We start from the raw sequence: 27852 nt of genomic DNA, 5'->3' as shown, positions 1-27852 counted from the left end.
TATCACAACCGGAATGGGTTATGGTAGTGACAAAATATCACAACCGGAATGGGTTATGCTATTGACAAAATATCACAACCGGAATGGGTAATGGTATTGACAAAATATCACAACCGGAATGGGTAATGGTATTGACCAAATATCACATCGGAATGGGTTATGGTATTGACCAAATATCACAACCAGAATGGGTTATGGTATTGACCAAATATCACAACCGGAATGGGTTATGGTATTGACAAAATATCACAACCGGAATGGGTTATGGTATTGACAAAATATCACATCGGAATGGGTTATGGTATTGACAAAATATCACAACCGGAATGGGTTATGGTATTGACCAAATATCACAAGGTGTATCTATTCTTTTCGAGTTTGATGAACTCAAAGGATCAATCAATCTAGAGGGAAAGTTGGGAGAAGAAGTCTTTGAAAACTTTCAAACGTCTGCCAATATATTTATGTGAAGGAGAAGTTTGTTTCAATCTAGATTATACAAGAAGCTGGAGGACCTTTTCATTATGAAACAAAGGAACAGTCTTGAACGTACAGGAATTTAAAACAGCGCGGTACTACTGTCGAATATCTCTCCTCCTAGGTACGAAATGGCTACTTTTTATAACTTCTCCTTGGTTTTAAAGTCTAGCATGATTCCTGATCTCTAATTCGTCTTGGGTATATCAACTATCCTATGAAGATACTGAGTATATGGGTAGCTTACATGATATCCAGATCCATGTATATTTCATCTCTCTTCACCTTCTCTGTGTAAACCTTCACACCTCCAATACGTGGGGGCTGTAATAGATCATGTATGTATATTAACATGTATTGTTCTACATTGCAACGGTACTGCATGCACATTTCAATTCACGTCAGTTTGCCTCAGACAGCACATTCTTATGATTGTCGCAGTATTTCCAATCTGAAATAGCTCTCAACAAAAATGTTCTAAAACCAGAAAGAAATTGTCAGGGTTTTTTTTTAAATATAAAAAATATCAAATAGTGAAATTATAAGTGTTTTCATGGACAATCAAATTTGGGGCGAAAATTGAATAGTCATGTGACAGTAATCTAATTTTTCTTAATACATGTACATAACTCCCAGAGCCTTATGGGAATATCTTAGCTACACTACATTGCTGATTCAATACTTTAGCTGTAAGATATTAGCAATACAATTTGCTATTAGATACCATATAAGTCTTGTTGATGTAGACATACCCAATTGTTTTCATTTTTTATGTAATTTAAACTTCTTCCATTCCCTAAGAATACAACATGTTACCATTGTACATGATTCATGTTTTATAGCATTAAGCTGATGACAGAATAGTGTAGTGATTTTTAAATCTTTGCCTTGTTGGAATGTCTGCATTCATTTAAATTCAAACAGTGGACAATAACAAACTTGTAAATATTACATATATATTCAATTATCAAATATTCGTGGTAAATTTATCTACTGTTGGGGTGTCCAGCAGTGGCCCAAGCACAAGCCCGCAAGCCCTGCACTGGCAAAATGTCTTCCGGGATTGCTCAAATTCTGAATTTTATATATCAGGGCTTGTTCAAAAATATGATTTCAGGCAATAGTATAAGGATTCGGGCTTGTTCATTCGAAAGTCTAATTTCAATGACTGGTCCAGGCGTCGTCCTTAACCCATTTCTTCAGGTAGCAAGCAAGGCTACTGACTTGTGAAATCTAATAGGCACATGCATTTGATAGCCCCATTTTGGATGCAAAAAACAACTACCATTTTGTTGCATTCATTTGTTTGAAGACTGTGTTACAAAAGACATTGACAGATTATGTGTATTGCTGAATACCTGTTATACAAGCAAATGCAAGCACAGCTTAGGATTAACAATAGTGGTCCATAGAAATGACATGAAGGATCACGGTTTTTGTTGGCTGTTTAGTTTGTTTTGTTAAGATTATTGAAATTGTTTAATACATTGAAATATTATTCTTAGATGAATAACTAGCAAAAATTATACAAAAATCACTTCATGTCTTTCCTGGCATTTTGAAATACAAGATTTCAGAGTTTGTGTGCATTTATAGTTAGGGTTTTTTGTTAGTGTACCAGTAATAAAGTTTTAAATAAACTGTTTACAGGAAGAAAGTTGGTTATTTATCTCTTATCGTGATCATCTTTCATGGTCATTTTCTTTTAAATATCTCCATTGATGTCATCAGACAAGCTTTCATTTTATATAGATATGATTGTTTTTTATTCAACTTATCTTATCTGGGCAAATAATGTTTGATAATGTTACTTGTTTCCCCTAACAAGTTGGATGTATGATTTGCGTTGTGTCACAGATATGAGGTCAAATTGGTTAATTGCGTTGATTATGTCACAGGTCTGGAGACAATTGACATTGAGCCACTTGATGTTTCAATCACAAAAGTATTTGCATATTTGTATGACATAATGTTGACAAACTTGAAGGATTCTATAATGAGTTTTCCATCAAACTTTTTAAATATTTTGATAACTTTTTCTTCATAAACAATGTGCTTTAATCAAATCATGACCTAATCATTGTGCAAAATGATCACAATCATAAGCAAGTTCCTACATTATCTACCAAGGGCGATGATGACAAACTTGATGATGGCAAACTTGAATTGTTTTATGACATGATTCTGTCAACACTATTTTTAACTCTTTTTTTAAAATGTCATGTGTTATTGTCATGTGCTATTTTCAAGCCAAAATTTATGACATCAGCCTTGGCCCTCTCGTTTTTTTGTGCTGAGGCCCTTCTACAGAGGAATTTTGCGAACAAAAAAGGAATTTGGAATAAATTACACAAATAATTCTTTACCATCATACTTATTGTTAAACAAAACTATTGAATTGTAAGCAAATTGTTGTATATCATCACATTAACACTATTTATAACTGCATAATTACTGCATTGTAGTGACAGCATATTGAAGGCAAAAAATGCATATAATTATCTCAGCTATCTTTGTCTGATTTTTTTTATCATAACAGGACAACCAACAGGATGGTTTTGACACAAGATTAGAGAAAATATTTGTTTTTAAGTTAGGGAATGGGGCTTAATTTTGGCTCCAAAAACCATTTCAAATATCATAAGCCCTGCATGGTACTAAAAGGACTGAATGAGGATCTAGGACGTACAATATCTCCTAGGTCGATGTTGACGAACTTGAAGGATCCCATGATGCTGGCAGAGTCCTGGACGGTTTTCTGGACTGACGTCATCAACAGCTGTTGGACATAGTCCCCGATAAACGGCCACATCTGATCTATGATCTGAAAGCATTAATAGTCATTTAGTATAATGAATATGCTGGCAGAGTCCTGGACGGTTTTCTGGACCGACGTCATCAACAGCTGTTGGACATAGTCCCTGATAAACGGCCACATCTGATCTATGATCTGAAAGCATTAATAGTCATTTAGTATAATGAATATGCTGGCAGAGTCCTGGACGGTTTTCTGGACCGACGTCATCAACAGCTGTTGGACATAGTCCCCGATAAACGGCCACATTTGATCTATGATCTTAAAGCATTAATAGTCATTTAGTATAATGAATATTTAGTAAAAATGTTAGTCTATTTCTGTATTTAAAAAAATGCATTTGTTAAGAATATTTTCAATTCATTTGGAACTAGTCAAATACTATATCTACAAAGTTTGAAATTCTATACAATGAGTCAACTCGCCAAGCAGACAAAGTATAGATCGATTTTCAATAAAACTTGATCAGTGAGTCATTATGCTTCATCCTGGTTTATATAATCATTGTTTTTGCGGAGGATTCAATAGTCCCAAGCATGTGCATCAACAGGATGCATGTTTATATGTAGGATGTTATATATATGTGCACAACATTAATGCATGGGCTATCAGGGTTTTTATCTGAACCGGACATCAATTATGCGTGTCAAGGCTGGCATTCATGCAGGCACTTGAACATACACTGTCACTATTACAAATACATTCAAAACCAGCTGCATTATGAAGATGCATTAAAGACAGGGTCATAGTAATATTTATGGCAAAGACGCTGAAACAAAAACACTTTTATTATCAATACTACTAAAGTTTTATACCATTTATGATGCTAGGTATAACTTTTTTCAAGGCCAGAGAAATAGAATCTTGAGATATTCATCCCATCAGCCCATGCTACTCCTGTACTGACTTCCATTTGACCTTGACCTTAGAGGTCAGAGCATCGATGCTCTGAGCGACACACCTACCCATGCTGCTGCATAAATTGAATAAGATTGAGAAAGGACAGACAGTGTGGCAATTACATGCAAATCAATCCCTTAAAAATACTGGTAAAAGAGAGCTCTGCCAGCCATCCAGATAATAGTTTAAGCCTCTACCAACAAGACAAGAAATTTATGTGGGTTTGCTTCTTGCTCCAACATTCACTATTCAATGCATTAATCTGGATGTTAATCTTAAATCTACATGATTGGGAAAATTTTATAAATACATATTTATGTTTAATATACTCAAACACTCTTTTCAACCATTAAATATTAGTGGGCTTATATAACTTTAAACTACTTTTTATTTTAAATAAACCTTCTTCTATCAATATATTGGAGAAAACCCCAATAGTTTTTGGCAATGGGAACATTATAATGGCCGAAAAAAACAACTTGTTCTAATATTAAACTCAAGGCCAGCCAGGTTTTACTTACTTTGTTCATCCATTCTGCTCTCTCTACATCTGGGAAGAAAACCTGAAATAAAACAAGAACATGAGAAATTTGTGTGGGTTGGCTGGACTTCCTCCAATAATCACTACTAAGTGCATTTGAAATATTTATCATGCAGCAAACATGATAAAGGCTTATCATATTTATCAAAGCCTGCGATTAAGTCATAAAATATCACATCTAAGACGAGGGGGTACTTTATATCTAAACACTTGCATCTTAAATAAACAAAGTATTGGATGAAGACATATATTTTATCAGATTTTTTCTTCTTTTTATTATGTTCAATCCTTAATGAATGAAGTTGTTTCCAGTCTTTTTCATAAGAAAAAAACAATGTTGACTATCAATTCACTATTCAATATTATTATTTATAAAGAGGCCGTAAGTAGTGCACAGAAACTGGACAACCTCATAAATGTCAACCTGCTGACAAGTGACATTATGATCATTTTCATAATTATGCTGTTCATGTTAATGCAATGTGGTTAAATGAGAAATAAAGCATATACATATAAGTCTTCCATACAAGGTCATCATTACTATTTTCATTGTTCGTTAATTATGGCTTGTATTATTTCTACATCTACATCTTCCATAATTTATTATATTTACTATTCATTTATAATGTGGCTTGTATCATTTCTTTTATTGTTTATATACCTGGCTTCAGTTTCTCAAAATGGATTTACTCGGCACATCTTATTCATCAATCATAATTTACATGGCTTCAATTATATGTTTTCTATGATTGTAAATATACAAGAGTATCAATACTATGGTATATAAACTATAATAATGTTTGGCAAATTTAATTTTTCTATCACTATTGATACCATTGCTTTGTATTTTGCATGTTTAAAATCTCACTAAAATACAAAATTCTACCAGATAAATCAAGATTCTCACTTAATGAATCAGAAAGGCAAGTCCATCTGTCTTTGTTTAATAATTCTGAAATTTTTAAAAATTGTGAAACCCAAAGCAAAAGTGTGAGTTCAGGGACTAATCCAAGTGTGAGTACATGTAAGTGAGTACCCTGTACCAGGGTACATGTGCACACTTTTAAGCCTTTATGTCTATAAGTGTTGTAACATAAAACATAAACTCTTAATGATTATATAAAAGATATTTGAATAATTGTTTGTTAATTTATTTTTCCATTGTTTAAAACCTGGTTTGGAGAACATTTTTTTCATTGTTTTAAACACGTTGTTTTTGGGTTTTTTTTTGGGGGGGGGGGGGTAATTTTTAATGATTTTAAACATGTATTTGGGAACAATAAGATTTTTCAAGATTTTAAACATGTTTTAGGGAACAATTTTTTTTCATAATTTTAAACATCTTTTGGGGAAAAATATATTTTTCATGGTTTAAAGCACATGTTGTATTTGACATTTTCATTTGTATTTCATGATCAACCTTTGTGACAATTTTGTATATATCTATATCCCACACAAGAAATACTTTTGTTACCAATAGTAAACCTGACAACCTACAGTTGATGAATAGCAAAATATGTAGATTTAACTATGAACCACAAATTACAATAATATAATCTATCATTTCTAATACGGACCGGTGGGCGGATAGGCTTCAGTTGTAAAGTTTAAGATCTATACATGTTTAAAAACATTTGAAGATTTTTCTGACCTTCAATATGTTTGCTGTTTGAAAATGCTTAACTTACCAGTATAAACTCATTGAGAATCTTTGGGCAAAAGAAATGAATGCTGATAAAAGAAATAAAACCTATTGAAGAGTCTAATTCAAGTTTATTTTTCTCCAGAAGAGAGAGCAGATAAAAACTATTTTGGTTTACAATACCACTCAATTCTGTAGAATTTATTCTATTTTTAGTATTGCTCTTTATCGTTTATAATATCTGATTTCAATATATTTTTTTTTCATTATGTATCTGTTTCAATGCTTATGATTTATGTATTAGAATAAATACTGGTTAAACCAAGTATACTTAACTACATTTTGTATACTACATGTGTATTGTTACACCGGACACCTGAAGGTACTTCCATAAAATGTGCAAAGTTTGACACATATTGACCAATGCAATGAAATAACAATATATTTTGAAAAGCCTGGGTTAAGTCTTCATAAATTTAACTGAACAAATAATGCAAACAAAATATCAAGACAATTATACATGAAACAGCCAAAACATCACAAATACATAGTTTTATAAATGCCTATAAAAACCCATGTACTGGAGAAATGTACATGTATCAATATTATATAACACAAGTATTGGATTTCTAACCTTACCCAATATTTTATTAAAGACTGGTGTTAAATTATGTTCCATTCAAGCAAAAGTAATGTTTATGTCAATATTACAATGTACCAAATAATTTTATATTAAAGCAAGTCTGGTGAAAATTTGTCACTATTTGCAGTTAAACAGTTAAACAGAAAATTACATGTACCTTGTATACATGTATGCATGCAAATGTTAAACTTTGATAGCAATGACAAACATCATCATAACATGGTGTACTATTGCGCTTTATATGTATGAGTCTCTTAAATGCTACACTCATATTAAGTAAAGTGGACATTTATATTTCTGGCACTCAAGGATAGCACTTGTATTATTATATATAAATTTCATACAGGCACTTCGAAAAGTACAGAATACAACTCATTATGATTGTCATTTCCCTGAAACACATATTAACTGAATTTCAGAAATTACAGAACCGCAGACTGCAGCAATTGGCTCTTAAATCAATTAGTTTTAGAAGCTATTTGTCAGACTGAACATTTTTCTTCGCTGACACATTTCAGATGCTGTCAGACCAAATAATTGAAACTTTTCCCAATCTTTCAAATATGTTCTATTCACAAAAGAAGTGTCTTACCAAAGGTTTCATACATGTATCTTCAATATTCCACAAAAGGGGAACTTTTTTACAAGATTTTCCTGATTCTGGGATCTGAGAACATAATGCTCACATTGGCTCACACTTACAGAAACTGAGCTATTTCTAGAACAGCAATAAAAGAATTAGACACACTTTATTGCAACCAATGTATTGGCAATTGAACGAATAAAAATGGCAAATAAAATGCTGACCAATGTGGAAATAACTTCTAGTACTATTAAAAACACAAAAGCTGTCATAGACACAGCGAGTTCTACAATTCCACCGCTTTTAAGTTTAGGATTGCAAGCATTTGGTGAAACATACAAATAAAAAATGCTCAAAATTTATATCATATGTAAGATCGAGCTATCTAACTTGATTAATTAAGTAGGTTGGATGGTTGAAAGCCCTTGTATAAAGATTTAGTGCAATACTTCAAGCAGTTTCTGAGATATTGACATATGCATGCTTACATGCAAATCCAAAACCAGAATTTCTTAGACGAATCATAAAGGGCCTTAATTAACAATATATGGAAAAAGTTAACTTACGTGAGTAATTCAGTGGGTTGGATAGTTTGAAACACCTGTCTAAAAGGTTTTTTTTAAATGCATGAAGTATTTGCTTAGCAAATAATTTAAATGTGATTACATGCAAACCTTTACCAGAATTTCTAAATCAAATTGTAAAGGAATACAATTTGCATTTTTGCAAACAAGAGTTATCTTACTTGAATAATTAAGTTTGTAGAAGAAATATTACTAGATAATGTTATTAAATATTAGTTTTGTACACAAAAAAATAAATATCCAATGAATTATTATGAGTTTTTTTGATGTGTTTTTTTTTCATTTCATACTGTCAAAACATAACGTTATATACATGAAAGCCAGGGTACCTGCAAGGATGCGGTTCACAGTTTAACAACAATCAGGACACCTCAAAGATAGCAGAGTTTTTTCGATTATATTTCTGCGGTCTATCACAAAGCTTGCCCGAGGTTGCCAAGTTGTTAAGGTTGGCACAATGGTTGTCTGTTTCAGTAAAGTTTTGTTTTAATGAAAAGGTAATCCTGTATTTTAATGCATTTATTGCTTGTTTCGTTGCCCATACATGGTAAAATATGAAAATAAACAATCATAATATACATAAGGATTATATGATTTGTATCTGTTCTTACCCAAGAAGGAAGGTCTTCTACTCTTGCAAGGATCGCTTCTTTTTCATTCTTGGCAGCTTGCTGTGATATTTCAATCTTCTTTTGCTGCAATTTTTGGTGTTTCTCCTTCCAAACGATACCGACCAAGCCCAAAAGTATCCATGCAGGACTTAACTGGGTGTAGCCAAATCCCCATATAGCTAAAGCAGCTCCTGCATACTTGAAATATCGTTTTATTACAGCAATCAACAATGTATCTTCCTTGACAGCCAAGCGTTTCCGTTGTTTTTGTGGAGTTTCTGGAGCTTTTTCATTCGCCATCTTGTGGCCTTGACAGTAAATCACATATATTGATGCTTAGCAAGTAAATATTTCACCTGTATCGTCTGCATTAAGACAGTCATGCATAAAATCAGCAACGGTTCATTACCTTCGTGACCTTCCCGGAAGTAAAGATTGCTTTATGATTAACATTTAAATTTACGACAATAAACTAGATACGTCAAAATTGTTAAAATACCAAAGTGATATTGCATACATAAGCGCAAATTCAAGCAGTGTTACTTCCCCTTTCTACAATGTGTTTATTGGCAAAGTCAGCACAGTTCACTGGGAAAATATCGTCACATTTTGAATTTCGACCTTCTTTGCTGAGCAGATGTGGGTACTTACTGATAAACCATTACTCTCCGAAAAGTGTCGAGTGCAGAATATAAACACACATGTAGCACCACCCTGACTAATATACCATCGTCGGATATCCCCGATAACCTACTACATGTACTTCATGTTTTGATGTACATGTATAAAGGAACTTATTACTGTGGTTGCAGATGATGCCAGTATACGTGCCTTAGCTTGTTTGACTTTATTGGCCCGCCCTTACATTTGCAGCCCAATACAATATAAAAAAATGTCCGGACACAAAACGGGCAAATAGGAATAATTTTACACGAAAAAGTTCGAAAGATTCGAAATAATTATCATTCTATCAAGGGTTTAGTTAGTTTAATGAAAAATGTCATTGCTGGTGTCAATGTTGTGAATCCCTAGCCCGTATTCAGTTGTTGCCGGAGTAAATATTGTTCCATTACCACTTGGTCTGTATTTTCTGGGCCTTGTGAAAGATGATATAAAGAGTTTGTTTATGCCAATCTGAACAAAACTTTACTTGTTTCGCTCAGCCTAATTGTGGAGCGTATATTAGAATCAGATTGTGTTATTTAAAGCGTGACATTGAACAGGGGCATAGTAGGGGTTTGCTGCTGGACTTGTAGATCCTTTGCGTTAAACATGTGCAAAAGGTAATAATTAAAAGCGTTAATGATGCACTCTTACTCCAAAATAAGATTAAATACATTTAATACAATTGTTTCAATATACCAAAAAGGATGAACAAATGTCGAAAGCAATGGTTTTAATAAAGGATACCAAGTTTAATTTTAAAGAAAAGTGCAGAAAACACGGTATTGCTACCTTATGAGACCATAGTTAATAGCAGTAAATCTTTTAACATTCACTAATCATTTAATATATTTGCATTTTCAGCTATTAAATACAAAGTTATAATATTGTTAATAGTAATTAATATTTTCTATAAATGCATTTTTTTAGTGAGTAGTTGAGGGTGCAACACTTTATGTTTGTGTTACATGTGTATGTATTAATTTTGAATAAAAGTGTCACTCTAATGCGGTGAAAAAATGAACAACTTACACAAAAATATAAGTATATTTGCGGCGGAACCTATAATTCAGTTCAACTATAACATTTCAGATTTCGTTTTCGCAAAAATGTTTAGGATCTATTAATTAGAAAATCAAAAAGTAGGAATTTATATACCTTATGCTTAAAATAGTTTCTATTAGTTTAAATCGGCAGTTATGTAGCATTTTTTCACTTTGGTGTTTTGTTACAGATTTTAAACACTTTAATCTCAGCCTGTTGGCAGCAACTGGTAGCGGGTTCAAATGGCCTGACGTTGTATTTGAATTATTTTTAGTTTGAAATGCATTACATTCTGTCAGCGAAATTTAGTTGGAGCATCTGTCATTTATTACATTATGTACAAAAAGTAATGAAATGCATGTACTGCAGTAAAAATTGTAAATATTGTAGGTGTTTTCAATCAGCGTTTGTATGACAATCTATAAACATACTCGGACACAATCGCTACTTGGATTCTCGCAATCGTAACAACTCGACCATCTCCGGCAAGCTTCATTATATTCAATTATGGCCGAGGTGTTCCGATTTGGGATTCTTGATGAAACGACTCCCAGGTCTTTACTTCAACTGTTACCATTGCTTCGGACTTAGCCTGATCTTCATTACATTAGAGTCCGATGAAAGAAACCGGATTCCCGCTATGCAATTCAGTCGAATGCAATTCTGAGTCTTAGCTTAATAGAAAACCAAATCACAACGGTGTCGTTCGCGGCTTTAAAAGAATCCTTAATTTAAGCGCAATGAACATGCCACATTTAGAAATATATTTAAACAAGAGAAACACTTCAAAACTGTTTCCCTGCACCAGTGTGCGCTGTCGTAGGACTTTTAAACGGTCTTTGACCTGGTGTGCGTTACTTGAGCTGTTTCGAGGGAGCGCTCCATAACATAAAAGTATGCTTAAATCTTCGCGTATGTCCCCGTCTCAAGAATGTTGCTGCTTCGCTTCAGGTCTTTACACAAAAACGTCTTAAAATACACGTGAATACTTTGCGTAGACATGGCAAAAACACTTCCGCACAATTTATATTGGTCATTTTTCATTATAATATTCCAATTCATGTCATTGCTTAACTCGCTGTGCTCTTGGAGTGCGTTTTGCTTCAGCATCTATACACAACACTCATTTCTCAATGTTTTTATCGTTGCCAATGGAATGAGCACGATTAACTAATTTGAAGCGCGTTGATCTGACTTATGCAACCCGCTTTCGTGACACTCATTCGGAGCTCCTCGGCCATTCTCCAACGAAAACAACCTCGGATGTATATGGACGGTTTACAATGCCGAGGTTGTTTTCGATGAAAAAAATGGCCGTGGAGTTCGAATGCCGTGCCACTGATTTGGAAACAATTGATTACGACACTATTCTTAAAGATGCACTCTCACTGATTGACAGTTTTGGTAACTTTTTGTTTTTGTCTTGGAATGACCCATTTTTTGCGTAAATATCTGGAATCCAGTGATATAAGACTGGTGACAAAATATCAATTCGCAGTTTTTGAAATTCACGTTCGAAAATTGATGTTTTGTTACGCCCTATATCACTGGTTCTCAGACATTTACGCAAACGTTGGTTCATTTTAAGATTTAAAAAAAAAAAGGTTCATCTGTGAGAGTGCAGTTTTAAGATAAAACAATATCGGCAAAGGACAATTAATTCAAGTGCCTTTATATGGACGGAATAAATTATATAATTACTGGAATGGGTCTAGGGCGCATATTCAATGTCAGCTTAGTGTAAAGTTTCAATATACTGAAAATTGCACGATTTTGACAAGAACAATATAAATCATTTCTACTGATTAATTTGAAATAGTTTACAATATCAGTGTGTAGGTATCATTGCATTAATGATTTGTTGTTCTACAACCATTCACATTTTTCTATTCAACTTCCAAACAGTCAATTTCTTTAACCGTAAGTTCTAACGAAGGAATTGTTCATAGATTTTTTATGAACATGGGCCCAGACCCAGTTTGTGTATACCACGTGATAAATTGCGTCATAAATGCTACGTCGGAAGGCAATATTTTGATTACAAAAAGGACTTTAAACAAAGAAAACTTCTCTACTTCTTCACCATTTTAAATGAAACATAGCGAAGTCCACGCCGCTTACGGAGCCCCACCTTCGGTCTTTTACCAGAATTTGATTGCGAGTTTAGATTCTCTAAGTACGTCGACAAACCTTTTCACAATACGGCCGTCTGACGGAGCACTGTCAAAACAGGTTTGTCGAAGTGTTTGATAAAACTAATTACCTCATCAAATATCGGAAAATAGAACAAATGCGGGGCTCTTAAAGCGGCATAGACTGCACTTTGTATCATTTAAAATGGTGTTGTAAATGAAAAGTTGTCTTTGATTTAAGTCTTCATTAAAGCAAATTTTTGCCTTCCGACGTAACGTTTATGACGTAATTTATCACGTTGTATACACACACACTGAGACCTATTGTGGTGGATTTCTTTCGTTTTCTGAATCTGCTACTAAGTTTATTCTACAAGTGAAGTCCAGTGGTTAAACAAGGGTACAAGTATTAATAGATCTATAGTCTGTTTCATAATAGAACACACTACATGTACAAGGCTGCAACCAAACGTCGCTTACAACGCTTAGGATATACGAGAGCACCAAGATTACCTTACGGCCTAACATGGCCTAACACTTAATAATTCCTAAAACTTTATACTTGACGGTTTTCGGAATGTTTATCCCGGATCGGATATGTATCAGTGAATTGTAACCACGCCGCCACCCCCCCCCCACCCCCACGGTCCGGGGAATAGCGGGGACTTTGACTTTCTGTCCAGCCAACCCCGGGTAAAATCCTCGCCCTGCGGGGATGAACTGATGGTAAAATCCCCGCCAAATGCCCCTGCACCCAAGGGACCCTACACAGGACCCATTCCCCCGCTATATTGTGCGCGAAGACAAAACCACCACATTCTCTCGGCACTGCGGGGCCACCTGAAAGGTATAAACACGGCTCATTTCCCCGGCAATCCCCGGTATACCCCCGGACCTGGGGGGCGTGGTTGCAATTGACTGGTGCATAAGATCGTATGAAATATATATTTCACCTTGTGAACAACAAATGGTGCCCACAAGGTGAAATATATTACGATCTAACACTGAAACAAACAGTTACCCGGCCTTTACGTGTTAGTCAAGTTAAGTCAGAATTTGTTTTGTAAAGACAATTTTGTTTGAGGGCCGTCTCATTAAAGGTTTTATAGTCGCTTTTAATTGATAATATCCTTGTGTCGTAATTTCATTATTTTGCTACAGATTTGTGTAAATTGAATTTTCACCAATATTGAAAATGCATTCAAAGTTGAGGAAATAATAAAATCGAAGTTTGCCATCGTGACCTTTATATATACAGGATTAAGATTATTAATTGCACGATTATAAACCTTTTCTTGAAACGGCCCTTGGCCCATAAAACAACATAACACTACAAAACATCGCCATAAATGAGTTGTGTATTCTATCAACAAATAAACAAATAGTTATCATAATTTTATTTCATTATGTCATAAACACAATTAGTTTCATTGTTTTGTTTTGATTTTATTTTACTTCGTTGAAACATTGCAAAAGATAACAAAAAGTTTGAAATTCATATAAACAAAATGTACCATGAACTGATATAAAATTGTCTTTCTTGTGTATACATGTGACATTTTAAGTCCGAAGTAGTTTCTTAAGTACTCATCTTCTACACATCGAGTACCCACATCAGCAAAACAAATTCGAATCCCTCTTGCTATTCCCAAATATGTTCATGTATATGACAAAAGGTGAGATTGTCATACCCAAATGTACATGTATATGACAAAAGGTGACATTGTCATACCCAAATGTACATGTATATGACAAAAGGTGAGATTGTCATACCCAAATGTACATGTATATGACAAAAGGTGAGATTATAATACTAAAAAATATATGTATATGACAAAAGGTGAGATTGTCATACCTAAATGTACATGTGACAAAAGGTGAGATTGTCATACCCAAATGTACATGTATATGACAAAAGGTGAGATTGTCATACCCAAATGTACATGTATATGACAAAAGGTGAGATTGTCATACCCAAATGTACATGTATATGACAAAAGGTGAGATTATAATACTAAAAAATATATGTATATGACAAAAGGTGAGATTGTCATACCCAAATGTACATGTGACAAAAGGTCACATTGTCATACCCAAATGTACATGTATATGACAAAAGGTCACATTGTCATACCCAAATGTACATGTTTATGACAAAAGGTCACATTGTCATACCCAAATGTACATGTATATGACAAAAGGTCACATTGTCATACCCAAATGTACATGTTTATGACAAAAGATCATGCGGAAGTGAGTAATTTGTATTTGAAGATAACGTTTTCATCGCATACATACAGCCATTTGTTACACTTTGACCAGCCTAACCGGCAATCATTAGATTTATATTATTTGATCAGCAATTTACAAGTCATTAGGTCTGATGCTATAACGAAAACTTCAGAATATGTATCCAGGACCAGGTCTCCATTGATCCCAATCGATATGCTATTAATTTTGAAAAATGATTGTTCTGGCTACTGCATCATTTGTAGCGAATACTTATGCTCACCATATGCTAATCATCTAAATCGTAATTATTTATTATTCCGTTCCGTGGGAAGGGGCGCACGTCTTGACCGACCAAACTATGTTACATTAACCTCTAACGTCAAATTCTGGAACAACTTTTGCCAATGTCTAGGATTTAGTGAATATCCTAGACTACATCTGCGTGGAACTTCAGCGGTATCCAAATGCAATAGTTCCACCCGTTTAGGAGAATAAACAGCTATTCGAGTTTGACAACCTTTCAGAAGTTGATAAAGCCATGCAACCAATTGTATTAAACCAGTTTATTTTTTTGGTTTGGTATGTCTATTGATTTGCCAATATTTATCCAACAATAACTGCTAACCAATCAAACCGTTTGAACGAGTAAACAAGTAAAAAAAATAGCAGTCAAAGTTTGATACCATTTGCTGCTGATCTGTAGTGAAGTTGAACGTAAATATATATAGGGTTCCACTTCCTCATCTTCGTCAGTTGTAGATCGACAGAGAGACTATGGAGATAGCTCTTCTCCAACACCATTACGAACTTATAAAATTAACAATTTATTATGCTCAACGAATAGAAGACAAGGAAAAAGAAGGAGGAGTATAAGACGTCAAATCTGGGTGGGACCATGGATTGGACGACGACGTCATTTTGGCCTGTATGACCAGCTCATGGTTGAACTCAGAAATGAGGACCGGAGATCGTTCAAAAACTTCTTGCGTATGCCCCCTGAGATGTATGATGAGCTGCTACAGAGGGTGGGTCCAAACATCATACTAGGTACAGGCCTTCCCTAAAGCCCGGTCTGAAGCTTGCATTGACTTTGCGTCATCTTGCCTCTGGAAGCGCTTATGCAAACATGCAGTATGGATGGAGGGTCCCGCATAACACCATGTCAGTCGTTGTTAGAGAGGCCAAAGGCCAAGCCATAATCGATGAGTATTTGCCTGAAGTGATGAACTGCCCCACTACTCCAGAGGGATGGCGTGACATATCTGTCAAATTCCTCAAAAAGTGGAACTTCCTATCTTACGGATGCTGCCAGACTCAGCAACTCTCTTCTGCAAGGACTCGAGGATGTCATTGTCTGGATTCTGAGGTCTTTTTCTATCGATGAATCGGCAGAGGCTCCTCCAGGTCTTTCTGCATCTCAGCACATGCAGTCTCAGCTCAAACATTACTCATAAGCTCACATACGTTATGCATACGTTACTCATACGCTTGCATACGCTACCCACACGGTGATAAACGCTACACTGGCGGTGACTTAAGTTGACATACGCTAACACACGTACGCAAACGTTTCTCATGCGCTACCTGTACGTCGTTTATACGTTATACAAACGCTGTTCACAAGCTATTCATACGTTTGTAAAGGACTGTCGTCGATAGCTCGGGTTTAAACGCTCGAAAACTGTGCGTATAAGTATTTTTTTCTAAAATTTTCACATGCAATACATACGTTTCTATCATACGCTAGAGTGTGACTACACCATTAACAACAGTTCCATTCAGCACGAACCATAAAGAACATATACATGTATCTGAAAAACTTTCATTATGATGGAGAAAAACAAAGTACAGTGTTAAAATGTTGTTTACATTCTTTGAACTTTGACCTAGTGAACTACATTTATCAAAATTATACCTAGATCGCATAGAAACACTCATTTAGATCATGTGTTGTATAAAAAAAATATATGTGGAATATAAGATCTCAAGCGCGTTAAGATCAACAATTGCAACGTGACCTTTGATAGACCTCGACCCCTAATACCTATTCCGACTGAGGTCCTTGCAGACTAGAAAGATGTGGTCTCGCGTGAATTAACATTTTAAACGTTTGACCTTGTGACCTAGTTTAACATGACATGGCTAATATTTAATTTAACTTATATTTCTAGAATAAGTTGAATACATATTGAGCAAAATTTGCCCTGTATTGAGTTTGAGAGTAAGGATCTTTTTTGAGTCGTAATGACCTATTGGTATGATAGAAATTGTCCCAGATTTCACAGAGGAACATTCAGACTAACTTTCATAAAGCTTATGCCATCTTTCATACAGATGTTTTTGCAACATTTTGTACTTTGTGATCTAATTTTTACTCAAAATGAACCATAGTCACAGTTGGCCTTGACATCGATGAGAAAACCCATAAGGAACAGGTTTCATTTAAATTTAGTAGAAATAGAACTACTAAAGCATCAACCAGTCATGCGTTCAGTAAACGTGTTTGAAGCCAACGGTTGCTGATTGGTTCCCCATTTGCAGTGTATGCTCAGCGATGTAACAGGTAAAACCCCCAAAACAGTTTGCTTACGTGAGGTAATGTTAGCTTTTGCTTAACGCATGCAATGTTTGAGGAGAAGATTACACGGATGCTCAAGCGAGCTAAATAGGGAAAAATATAAGCTTGTGTGCAATGTTTTTAGGACTTGTTTCAAATATCAATCGATATTTTGTAGTCTTATATGGATTATTTTTGCATATATATGTTCTTGTAAAAACGAAAAAATACTCAACGCAGCATTTAACAATTCAGACAGTTTAGGAGCACCTGAGAGGTGTACCCTGGTGATATTAAGGACAATCCACACAGCTGTTACAAGAAATAAGGATGTCCCCATGGGTTATGCAATTTTCCCCTGAGTACTTTGATTATTTTACTTTTTATCATTTTTCAATGGACATATGTAATGAATATTTTGATTCTAATGATGTTAAGAATTTGCCAATACTGGCTGTATGCTGAATTCATCTGTATTATGAACGAATTTGTAAATGTAAGTCAGAGGATTTATAAAACAAGAGGCCCAAAAGGGCCTATGCTCTACTGGCATGGCTCTTATGGTCATTTTCAATCCAGAGCATGTACGTTTGAGTAATAGGCAACAAATATATAGTTCACTTTCAGTGTTTGGGTTAGCTGAAAACGCTACACGTTCAACATCTGAGGACAGGAAATGTTGTAAGCAGATTAGTTGCATGAACTATTTTAATATGTGCCAAGTAAAGGTAATCGGAGGGTAAAAAATATTTGCTTTCAAAACTGTACTCATCGTCAAAATTTCATTTCTGTAGCTTTAAAAATAAAAATTCGGTCAAAGGTCAAAGTCAAGGACATCCCAGGACAACATTAATGCTTGTTTGCAAAACTGTTCACATGGTCAAAATTTCTTTACTGTAGCTTAAAAAATTAATAAGTAAGTCAAAAGGGGTGGGGCCAGTTTTTGCCCAAGGGGCCTTGTGGTTTGAAACAAGAAGATTTTGAAAATATTTCTTAAATAAGTCTCTAGGAAAATAGTGACACACAGGGCAGTGCCAGTTTTGACCCAAGAGGCATAATTTGAACAACCATGGTAGTGGACCACTAAATAAAGCCTTGTTCAAAACAGCAAGGATTTGCATAGTGGTTTCAGACAAAAAGGTTTTTAACATTTCCCAATTTAAGGGGGGGGGGGGAGTCCATCCCTTACAAAGAAAAGAGAACTCTTCCCTGGGCCTCCGCCGAGGTCGTTTGCATTTGCCGCACTGGTCCCATGCAGGACAATCTCCGTGGGGGGGGGGGGGCAGTAATGACCCCAGGGGCATAAATTGAACAAACCTTCACAAGCAATTGTGACTTTACATGTAAACAGGGCTAAAAATGGATTTCGCTCATGTAGACTTGGCTAAAAATAGACTTAGCTTAAAATAGCATTTTTTATACTTTCAAGACCCATAATCCAGGCATGCATGGGCAGATCTGGCTGGTTTTCAAAAGGAGCCAAGTTCTAATGGATATCTAAATACTATACAAGTTTCATCGAGATACAATCAAAACTGAAGACTGTATCATGTTCACAGGCAATTGTTTACAGACAAACTGATTTTTTAATACTTTCAAGGCCCATAATCTAGGCATGCATGGTCGGATCTGGCTGGTTTTCGAAGGGAACCGAGCTCTAATGGATATCTAAATACTGTAAATGTTTCATCGAGATACAATAAAAACTGAAGACTGTATCGTGGTCACAAGCTAGTGTTTACACAATAGCATTTTTTTATACTATCAAGGGCCATAATCTAGGCATGCATGGGCGGATCTGGCTGGTTTTCGAAAGGAACCAAGCTGTAATGGATATCTAGATACTGTACAAGTTTCATCGAGATACAATCAAAACTGAAGACTGTATCATGTTCACAAGCAATTGTTTACAGACGCACGGATGCACATACTACGTACACATTACCATCGCATAAGCTCTTCTGGCCTTTGGCCAATAGAGCTAAAAATGCACTTAAAAAGACAAGAGTGCTGCAGAGTGCACACCAGTTATTTCCTTCAACAAAGGGGCACTACTCAGCACTTATTAAATTACAAGTTATGGCCCTTGTTTAAAATGTGCATAATATTCTCTCAGGTAACATGTGTACCAAGTTTAGTCAGATAATCTTGAATGGTGTTTAATTGATAATGGCCGGTGTCCTTATAGAGAATCAACATTGTCATTGAGGTGTGTGTAAGCTTATCTATACTCGAACTCGGGCCTTGCCCATTCGGCGAGTGCACCAATAAGAATGTTAGTTTTTGGAGAATAGTGCACAGACAGAATGTTACCCTGGTTAGAGCTACCCTGGTTCTTTTACGTGCACCAGTGTATAGCACAGTCACACCAGACCCCCATTTAACGTCCCTCTCGGAAGACAATTTTATTTTTAGTGGTGCATGGGGAATCAAAATTGCAACCCCTAGAACAGTCAAGTGTGCTACCACTAGACCATGGATCCACCGTTATTGTCATTGATAAAGGCCAAGGTCTATTTCAAACAATGCAGATGACACCAAATATATGACAATTTTGATTCTTCGAAAAAAGACAAGCTAAAAATAATACATCAAACAGTGACTTGTTTGAAAATCCAGCTCATTGGGATGGATAAAAATCATGATAAATCATTCCATTTATTTAACAGTACAGAAACTTTGCATACATAGATTACAGTTTCATAAAATTTACTAAATTGAAATTAAATCAACAAAGAAAAACAACAGAAAAATGTGTAACTTCATGATTTCAAAATAAAAACAGGTAACAAAAATCCAAACAGTCAAGGGCCCATAATTAAAAACAGTCAAGTTATTTAGGATGTTTATTTCGATGAAAAACCAGTAAATGCATTTTGGCACTAAAACTTTTTTATTTTTTATTGCTTATTTAGAAAAAACACCCATTACAATAGCCAATCAGAAAGCAAAAAAATCACTATGTAATAAAAGGCTGTAAATGCATTGAATGAATGAAATCCCAGTATTTGCAGGCTAAGTGCAAGACAGATTCAATTCCGTATAAAATTGATGGTGTTACATCAGTTTTGCACTAACCCACAACATTGTGCAAAAAAGTGCAGGCTCGGAATTTTCACTTTTCAATTTTTGTCCCTCCCAAAAAGTACCATGTTGGCATTTGGCATTTACTGGTTTTTCATTCAGTGCCATTGATATGTGTTCTCCATAAACACTACACCGGCAAACACAAAACCTAAAACTTAAAGAGGAAATGATATTTTGACCAACACCTTTTCATTACATGTTATATATAATCATCCCAACTTACATTTAATTACTACCAAAGACAAGCAGCCATATAAAGCAGCCATATAAACAATATCTACATGACATAATAGATGATAACTTTCAACCACTGACAATGTCATGTGATTTCAAATAAGTATCAACTAAACCAAATTTCTTATTTGATAACATTTCCTTGTCATAGAAAAATCTAAAATATACCAGTACAGAAAACCATTTCCCTATCAGACTTCTTCACCCTATTTCATTCTATATTTTTTTTAAATATTTGAATCGAATTGAAGCTACAAAAGAAAAGTATTCTTGCTGAAAAAGCCCTGCCGTGTCAACAAAATTATTGTATTATATTTTCTCTTGGATAAACTTAAAGATGCACTTTTACTCCCAGATAAGATGTACCACAATTAAATCAATTGTATTAATTTACCGAAAAGGATGAATTATTATCGAAAAAAAATCGTTCTTATGAATAAGGAAGGATACCGTGTTTAATTTAAAAAGAAAGCTGCAGCAAACATGGTATTTCTACCTTAAGAGACGATAGTTGATCACTTAATCAGTCATTTAATATCTATGCTTTTTTAGCAATTAAATACATGATTACAATCTTGTTTTCAGTAATTAATATTTTCCATAAATGCATAATTTAGTAAATAGTGGCATTTCTTCTGTGTACAAACAAGTACATTATTAAAATAAACAACCCATAAAACATTTTGTTGGATATAAAATATCTACCGAAACCACAGCCAAGATATGTTATCCATTCATATAGGATTTAAAGGAAATCGCTCATGTTTTTGGACACACATTTTTTTTCATGATAATCATAAGGCATCTGAGAAACACTTATATCATACTTATTTTACTCTTTGATATCGAAATTGCAGAAAAAAACACACGATTAAAGTACAAAAAACAACCTAGTTTAAGTCGGAAGCGAACCCACGTCATTCAAAATCGTTGACTTCAAAGACATCATTTGAGCATGTTTCAACATTTGTTAAATGGTTCCAGCCACCAGTATCTTAATTTCATCAATCCTAATGATTTACCTCACATAAAGAATTGCATTTTACAATACATGAGCGAGTCCCTTTAACCCAAAAAGTAATAGGAGACTGCTGCACCCTGCCCTTTTTTGTGACATCCCTCTCAGCATTCTGCCCTCGTAGACCAGCATGTGTGCCTTCTGCCTACTTAGAATTGAAGGATGAAGTTAATTGAATAGATTGAATGTTTTGTTAAAAAGCTTATTATAGGATTAAAAACACTTGCAAACTTCTGACATATTTTTTGTTAAATTTGAAATATTAAGTTCTTCACAGCCGAAAGCAGTGTGACCTTTTCCACCTAAGCACCCTGTCCCATTTCTGCAGCACCCTGTCCTATTTACACCATAACTCAAATCTTTCACGCTTCAATCAATGTGTTCATGATGCCTCACAGGTCGTAAAACTGATCCAAGAGCTAAAAGGTACAGAAATGTGATCCCTGCTAAAGTAAGAGTCGAAGTCACATTGAAGAACTGGCGATAGGTGAACCTCAGGTACCATATGATGAGAAGAATCAAGCCAAATAGCGGAAACATGAGAAGACCGATATCTATCCCACCCTCTTCCCCCACTGGTTGCTGTTGCTCATTCTGTCGTTGCTGTGTCACGAGGCAGTGTAGAACGCAGTTGTCACCAATGTTGTTGCTCTGTAGTGTAGAAGAATCGTCACGAAGGTCGCGTCCATTGAATATAAACCGCACAAGCTTTAGTTCAGCTAGCTCTTCAGAGAAATGTCTCCTGAAAGAGATAATAAATCATGACAACATGCACTGTCATTGTAAAATACTGTTTAAGCCAGAACAAAAACTTACAAAAAAAGTATAGTATTAGATACACGCCATACCGAGATACAGCTTTAAGGAAAGCGTTAATTTTGAAATCGATACATTGTGTTTACCAGGTAAATGTGTTTTAGACTTGAATTTCTACATGAATGTTAATAAACAGTTTACATGTAATTTGATTAAAATAAATGGTGAAATTAAAAATCACACTGGCTAAATGCCAAACTGGCAGTGGACATGCACATCGCATTACCTTCGAAAACTTCCAATAGTTTCATCATGCGGTGCCGTGACTAGTCTCTGTGTATCATTCAGGAACTTTATTCGGACTCTGATCTCACCGGGAGCAATTTCTGGGTTTTCAGTCACTCTTTCATTACTTTCTGTTCCAGCCTGGCTCCCAGCATTACTGCTCTCCCTAACAGATTGGGAACCAGTAGAGGAAGTAATAGTTTCAACATTTTCTTGGTCAACACTACTGGAATCGTTACTACCATTAAGTTGCTGAGATAATAAGTTAGATGCTAGTTGGCTAAGGGACTTTGTATGAGACACAGATGAACTAGATGGTGCAGTTGTATTATCAGTGTTTTCACTGCCAGTGTTATTTACAATTTGGGTTGACTGAGTTTGTCCTGAGAGGAATTCCAGTCTCCTTTCCCTAAGCTCCTCTGCTGATGCAGGTTTTTCAATTGCACTTTGGAAATTATCATTTTCTGAGTTCGACTGTTTATTTTCTGATTCCTCTAAACCCGAACTTGCAGATATTTCATTAGCATTTGCTTCAGGCTCTTTTACCTCTCCACCTGCAATTTCAACACTAGCACCTTCTTCACTTGCTGCTATACTGGTAGGTACTTCATTTTCTTTATCACCGGTAGGTTGACTTTGCTCTGTTTGGCTATTTGTGTCCCCCGTTGCCTGATCTGAGATTGGCTGCACAGGCTCAGTAGCATTTGTACCAGCTGGTTGAGCTTGCTGGGCTCCGATAAGTCTTCGTCGTCTTAGCTGTACCACTATAACACTGATGAATGGAATTTCTCTGATACCTGGAAAATCACAGAAAATTTAAATTTTGAGACTAAAAATTAAATTTTATTACACAAGATAATGATACTCTTATTCAAAAGTGAAATAAAATAACACTTTATTTATTTATTCTTATGTTAATACTAATCAAATTTGATGTGGAACAAAAATCTACATTATACCAACTATCATAGATGAAATTCTGTATAACACATGCATAACTTCACATTGTATTTAAAGATGCACTCTTACTAATAAACACTACCACAAATAAAACAATTGTTTTAATTTACCGAAAGGGATGAATAAATATATTCAAAACAATTGTTCTTATGAAGAAAACAGTGTTTAATTTGAAAGAATGGTGCATAAAATATGCCATTTCTAGCTTATGAGACAATCATTGATCTTTGTAATTCTTTTAGGAACCACCAGTTATTTAATATTTGTGCAATGTCAGCTATTTAATACATGTCAGTTACAATCCTGTTATCAGTAATTGATATCTTCCATTAATGCACTATTTTGTAAGTAGTTAAAGGTTTATCTGACTTTATCACCTAAAATTTATGTTTGTTATTTTGATCATAAATATGAGTATCTCTTAAACATTCTCTGATCCTGCAATTAACTGCAGTGTTTTTCCCAACCATTTGAGAATTGGGGTGGGACATTTCCGATTGGGAAAAACATTTTGACTTAAATAGTGAATTCCAGTTTTGCCTGAAAGCTTGAAAGAATAGACAAAAAAGATAAAAGAAGGCGATAAAGTTGTGTTTTGTTAAGAATACACCAATTTTTCTTCACCAAACTTTATTGGATGTGAAAATATTTTTATAATTTAAAAAATTATAAAGCAGAAAGTGGCAATTTCATTTTTCATTTTGGTGAAAAAAAAGAAAAGTTTTAGCATTAGGAATTGGGCTGAACTTTGGCCTCAAATTGGTCAGAAAACAACAACACTGAAATGTGTTGTGCGATAAAAGTGATACCTGTAGATAGCCAGGCGATGAGCAGGATACCAACGACCAAGGTGAAGCAGAGGATGATCGTCACCTCATCCCCCACTCCTTCAATCCAGGACATCTTATCCCAGACTCTGAAACAGTGACCACAATGAACAATAAATATTTCCAAATCTTTCTCACATCATTCTTCAGGGATGCAAAACCAGATTATTAGGGGTTTTGAAAATGAAGTGTGAGTAAGAAACAATGGCAAATTTCAGATGAAGGAGTCCATCCTTCTTTGCTTTATATGAATTTTCAGTGTCAGTCTCAAAGCATTCGTGTTAGTTCAGGGACTTCAAAATGTGAGAGAAAACTACTAAAAAGCAATGTTCCGATTAGATTGCCACAACATACATATATTTCATATTGTTACGTAGATAAAAAAAGAGCAACTTTCTTAAAAGTTAGTTTCAAATTTGGTTTCAAATTTGGAAGAGGAGAAATTGGAGCACAATGGATCTGATACAAAGTCTCACAAATAGTATATATATATAGGCCACAATAGCTGATTTTGAGTCTTTAAACAACATAGCTCTAACTTTTAAATAGGTTTAATTGGACAAGGAGCAAAATTTAATGTGCCTGAAAATAAATTGTTTTGCCTCCATTCAAACTTATCATATTTACTTAACAATTAGTACAGTGTTCTCAACGAGTAAGACCCATTTTCCTACAATGTAGATTAAGAAAGGTATTTTTATCTAAGGGATAAAGCTTATATTCACGGGTATCATCCGGCTGTCAGACTTTTCAACCCCAAGACTTTTCAACCCCTTTGTCATTTGTGAAATCAAAGACTTTTCAACCCCTTTGTCATTTCAACCCCTAAAAGTGCTAAGACTTTTCAACCCCACCTTAAACAAAGACTTTTCAACCCCTAATAAACGAAGACTTTTCAACCCCTTAATTTCTCACCTTTATAAGAAAATAACTACAACAGTAAACAATTTATTTTGAAATTTATTTTAAAAATCAAGAATATATTAAGACTAAAAATATAACAAACAAAAAATATGTAATACATACAAAATATACACATGATAATACAATAATTCATTAAATATTTTCATTGAAATAAGTAAAAAAAAATGCTCGACTGTCCATTTAGCTATTTAGTCATTTAGCCATAAATCTTCCTTATCTCCCTGAGGATATCCTCATACAATACATTATGTACATGGTACTGCTCCATCAATTAATTGAAAAAGCTTTTGTTTTTCTTTTAGTTTTTTTTAAACACTTTTTAAAAACATTTTGTCATCAATAAAAAAGACAATAAAATGAGTTGAACTTTAAAATAAAATTCTTCATAATATTTCAAAATATCATGATTTAGCAGACAATGTTTAAGAAATACAAAAGTATACATTGAGTTCAAAGATGATAAAAATGTATTATAGATTGAGTTCCAAATGCTTTCAAATTACATAAGTTACATGTGTTGAAGTTGGACTTCTTTAATTATCACCATAAGGGGAATGTAAGATTTTATTAACATTTTTTATTTCTCAATTTAAAAAAAATAAGGACATTCTATTATAAAGTGGTATAAATGTAAAAAAATGCTATAAGCATTGTATTGTCTTTTCATATATGCAGTTAAAGAATGGAATGAAGGTCGCACATTCATTAATGGGCAACATGTGTGACATGGTCATAAATTCCTCAGGGATTAAGGGGCTTCATAACACCTTTAATTGAGGTTATAGTAACTTGAAAGTGACAGTTTTAAATTAAGGTTCTAATATCATAGCCATCATTCCAAACTATGGCCATCTTGATACATTTTGTGTATAATTTTCAGGATTTAAAATCAAACAAAAAATATATTTTATTTATTTATACCCGCAAACTCTGAATTTTTAGATAATACATTATCAAGAATTAAAATCAAACTGTACTGAAATAGCAATCTGGTACTACAAAAAAGCTTTCCACTGTTGACCTTTTTTAAAAGCAATGAAAGTTTTATAAATGTTCAAGTTCAGGTTTTTATTGGCATTCTACAGGCACAAGGGAGAATGTTCCGTAAATTCTTCTTTGCATTCATTTTCTTTTGCAATTATTCAAATTTGTTATTTAAAGAACACAATTATGGTAATAACATTGTACATAATATACGAGATATGTAATATCCTTCAGAATAATACAACAATTGCATGTTCGGAGTAACCAGGCACCAAAATCTTACTTTACCGTACCATTGTTAATGTTCGGAATATTATTTTGAAAAAACCTAACCATCACCAGTGCTTAGTAAATTAAGGCAAAGCCTTTGTAAACTTCATCCAATACTTTGGAGAAAAGTGTAACAAATAAGCCACACAAATCTCTTATTTCAATAACAACTGGTTAAGTTTCTTGCAAAAACAATGAAAAAGACAACATCTGGCTGACAAAAATAATAGGGGTTGAAAAGTCTTTGATTTAGGGGTTGAAAAGTCTTCAATATGGCTATCAAAATATTTCAACTAGGGGTTGAAAAGTCTTTGATTTAGGGGTTGAAAAGTCCAAACAGGTAGGGGTTGAAAAGTCTTTGAAATAGGGGTTGAAAAGTCTAAGGGTTGAAAAGTCTTCGTTTTGAGAAGGGGTTGAAATGTCTTGGGGTTGAAAAGTCCTGCTCCCTATCATCCTAGGGTAAAACCCTTGCTGATATCCCCCCTCCCACCAAGAGAGTTTAGCAGTATTAACCCCTCGAAGGAATGCAGCTTTAGTAATTCTTGATCGACTGATCGCCCTCTGAGAGCCTCAGTCAAACTCAGCAGAAGGCAGCTTGTCAATAAATTCATTGTGTTGGCCGCAATAGCAAAAAACCTACTTCAATATGAAATTTCAATCAGCCTATCAGTTTCAATAATAATGCGTATTAAGTTATTATCTAGACTACCATGTTTTGTTAATGTTATGATCTCTGAAATCATCGGTGTTGTTCCCTTATAGATTGATTAGCATTAGGTTAAACTGTAATAGCAAATTATGTCCAAATATTGTAAGTTTTTTTAGTGTCACTGTTAGAGCCCCACCCAAAATATGAAAGCCTTTTGTTTTCAGACTGAATTTGTATTGGGGAAAGAGAATTCTTTTGTAAAACGGAAATATTATAAACATTTCAATTATGTAGGGAATTAAAATATTGTATACCAGACTGAAAAGAAAATACAATTTTCCACAATATTGACAGATCCGGGTTGTGAAAGCGCTTGAAAAATTTAATTAAAACAAAACGTCTTATCACAAAACGGTATCAAAGTACGAGATAAA

The 27852-nt window shown here is 34.5% G+C and overlaps 2 protein-coding genes across 3 annotated transcripts in view; both read right to left on the bottom strand.

Annotated features, from left to right (window-relative positions):
• The window catches only part of LOC128234008 (extended synaptotagmin-2-like), a 36699-nt gene extending 27476 nt beyond the window's left edge, over window positions 1-9223 (bottom strand). For both annotated transcript variants that reach the window (XM_052947938.1, XM_052947939.1), the window contains exons 1-4: window positions 8797-9223; window positions 4714-4755; window positions 3167-3301; window positions 725-801 (exon numbers count right to left, since the gene is read on the bottom strand). In XM_052947938.1, coding sequence (XP_052803898.1) covers window positions 725-801; window positions 3167-3301; window positions 4714-4755; window positions 8797-9096 — 554 coding nt within the window. In that variant the 5' untranslated portion in view covers window positions 9097-9223. The remainder of the gene's footprint in view (window positions 1-724; window positions 802-3166; window positions 3302-4713; window positions 4756-8796) is intronic.
• A 10708-nt stretch (window positions 9224-19931) lies between these two features.
• On the bottom strand, window positions 19932-27790 carry LOC128236113 (transmembrane and ubiquitin-like domain-containing protein 2). Its single transcript, XM_052950970.1, has 4 exons — window positions 27733-27790; window positions 24574-24680; window positions 22806-23601; window positions 19932-22505 (listed from the first exon to the last, which is right to left on the bottom strand). The coding sequence occupies exons 2-4, from the start codon at window positions 24665-24667 to the stop codon at window positions 22133-22135; spliced, it is 1263 nt and encodes a 420-aa protein (XP_052806930.1). The 5' UTR covers window positions 24668-24680; window positions 27733-27790; the 3' UTR covers window positions 19932-22132.
• Window positions 27791-27852: the final 62 nt, after the last annotated feature.

This window comes from Mya arenaria, chromosome 5 (genome assembly GCF_026914265.1).
Source record: "Mya arenaria isolate MELC-2E11 chromosome 5, ASM2691426v1".
In the NCBI taxonomy this organism is placed as follows: Eukaryota; Metazoa; Mollusca; class Bivalvia; order Myida; family Myidae; genus Mya; species Mya arenaria.
This window is presented reverse-complemented; position numbering and strand designations above follow the sequence as displayed.

Excerpts from the sequence above, each read along its gene's own strand:
- LOC128236113 (XM_052950970.1), bottom strand. The coding sequence starts at position 24,667 with ATGTCCTGGATTGAAGGAGTGGGGGATGAGGTGACGATCATCCTCTGC. Across the intron at positions 23,602-24,573 it reads CATCGCCTGGCTATCTACAG|GTATCAGAGAAATTCCATTC; the intron begins GTATCACTTTTA and ends GTGATTTTCCAG. Across the intron at positions 22,506-22,805 it reads ACTATTGGAAGTTTTCGAAG|GAGACATTTCTCTGAAGAGC; the intron begins GTAATGCGATGT and ends TATCTCTTTCAG.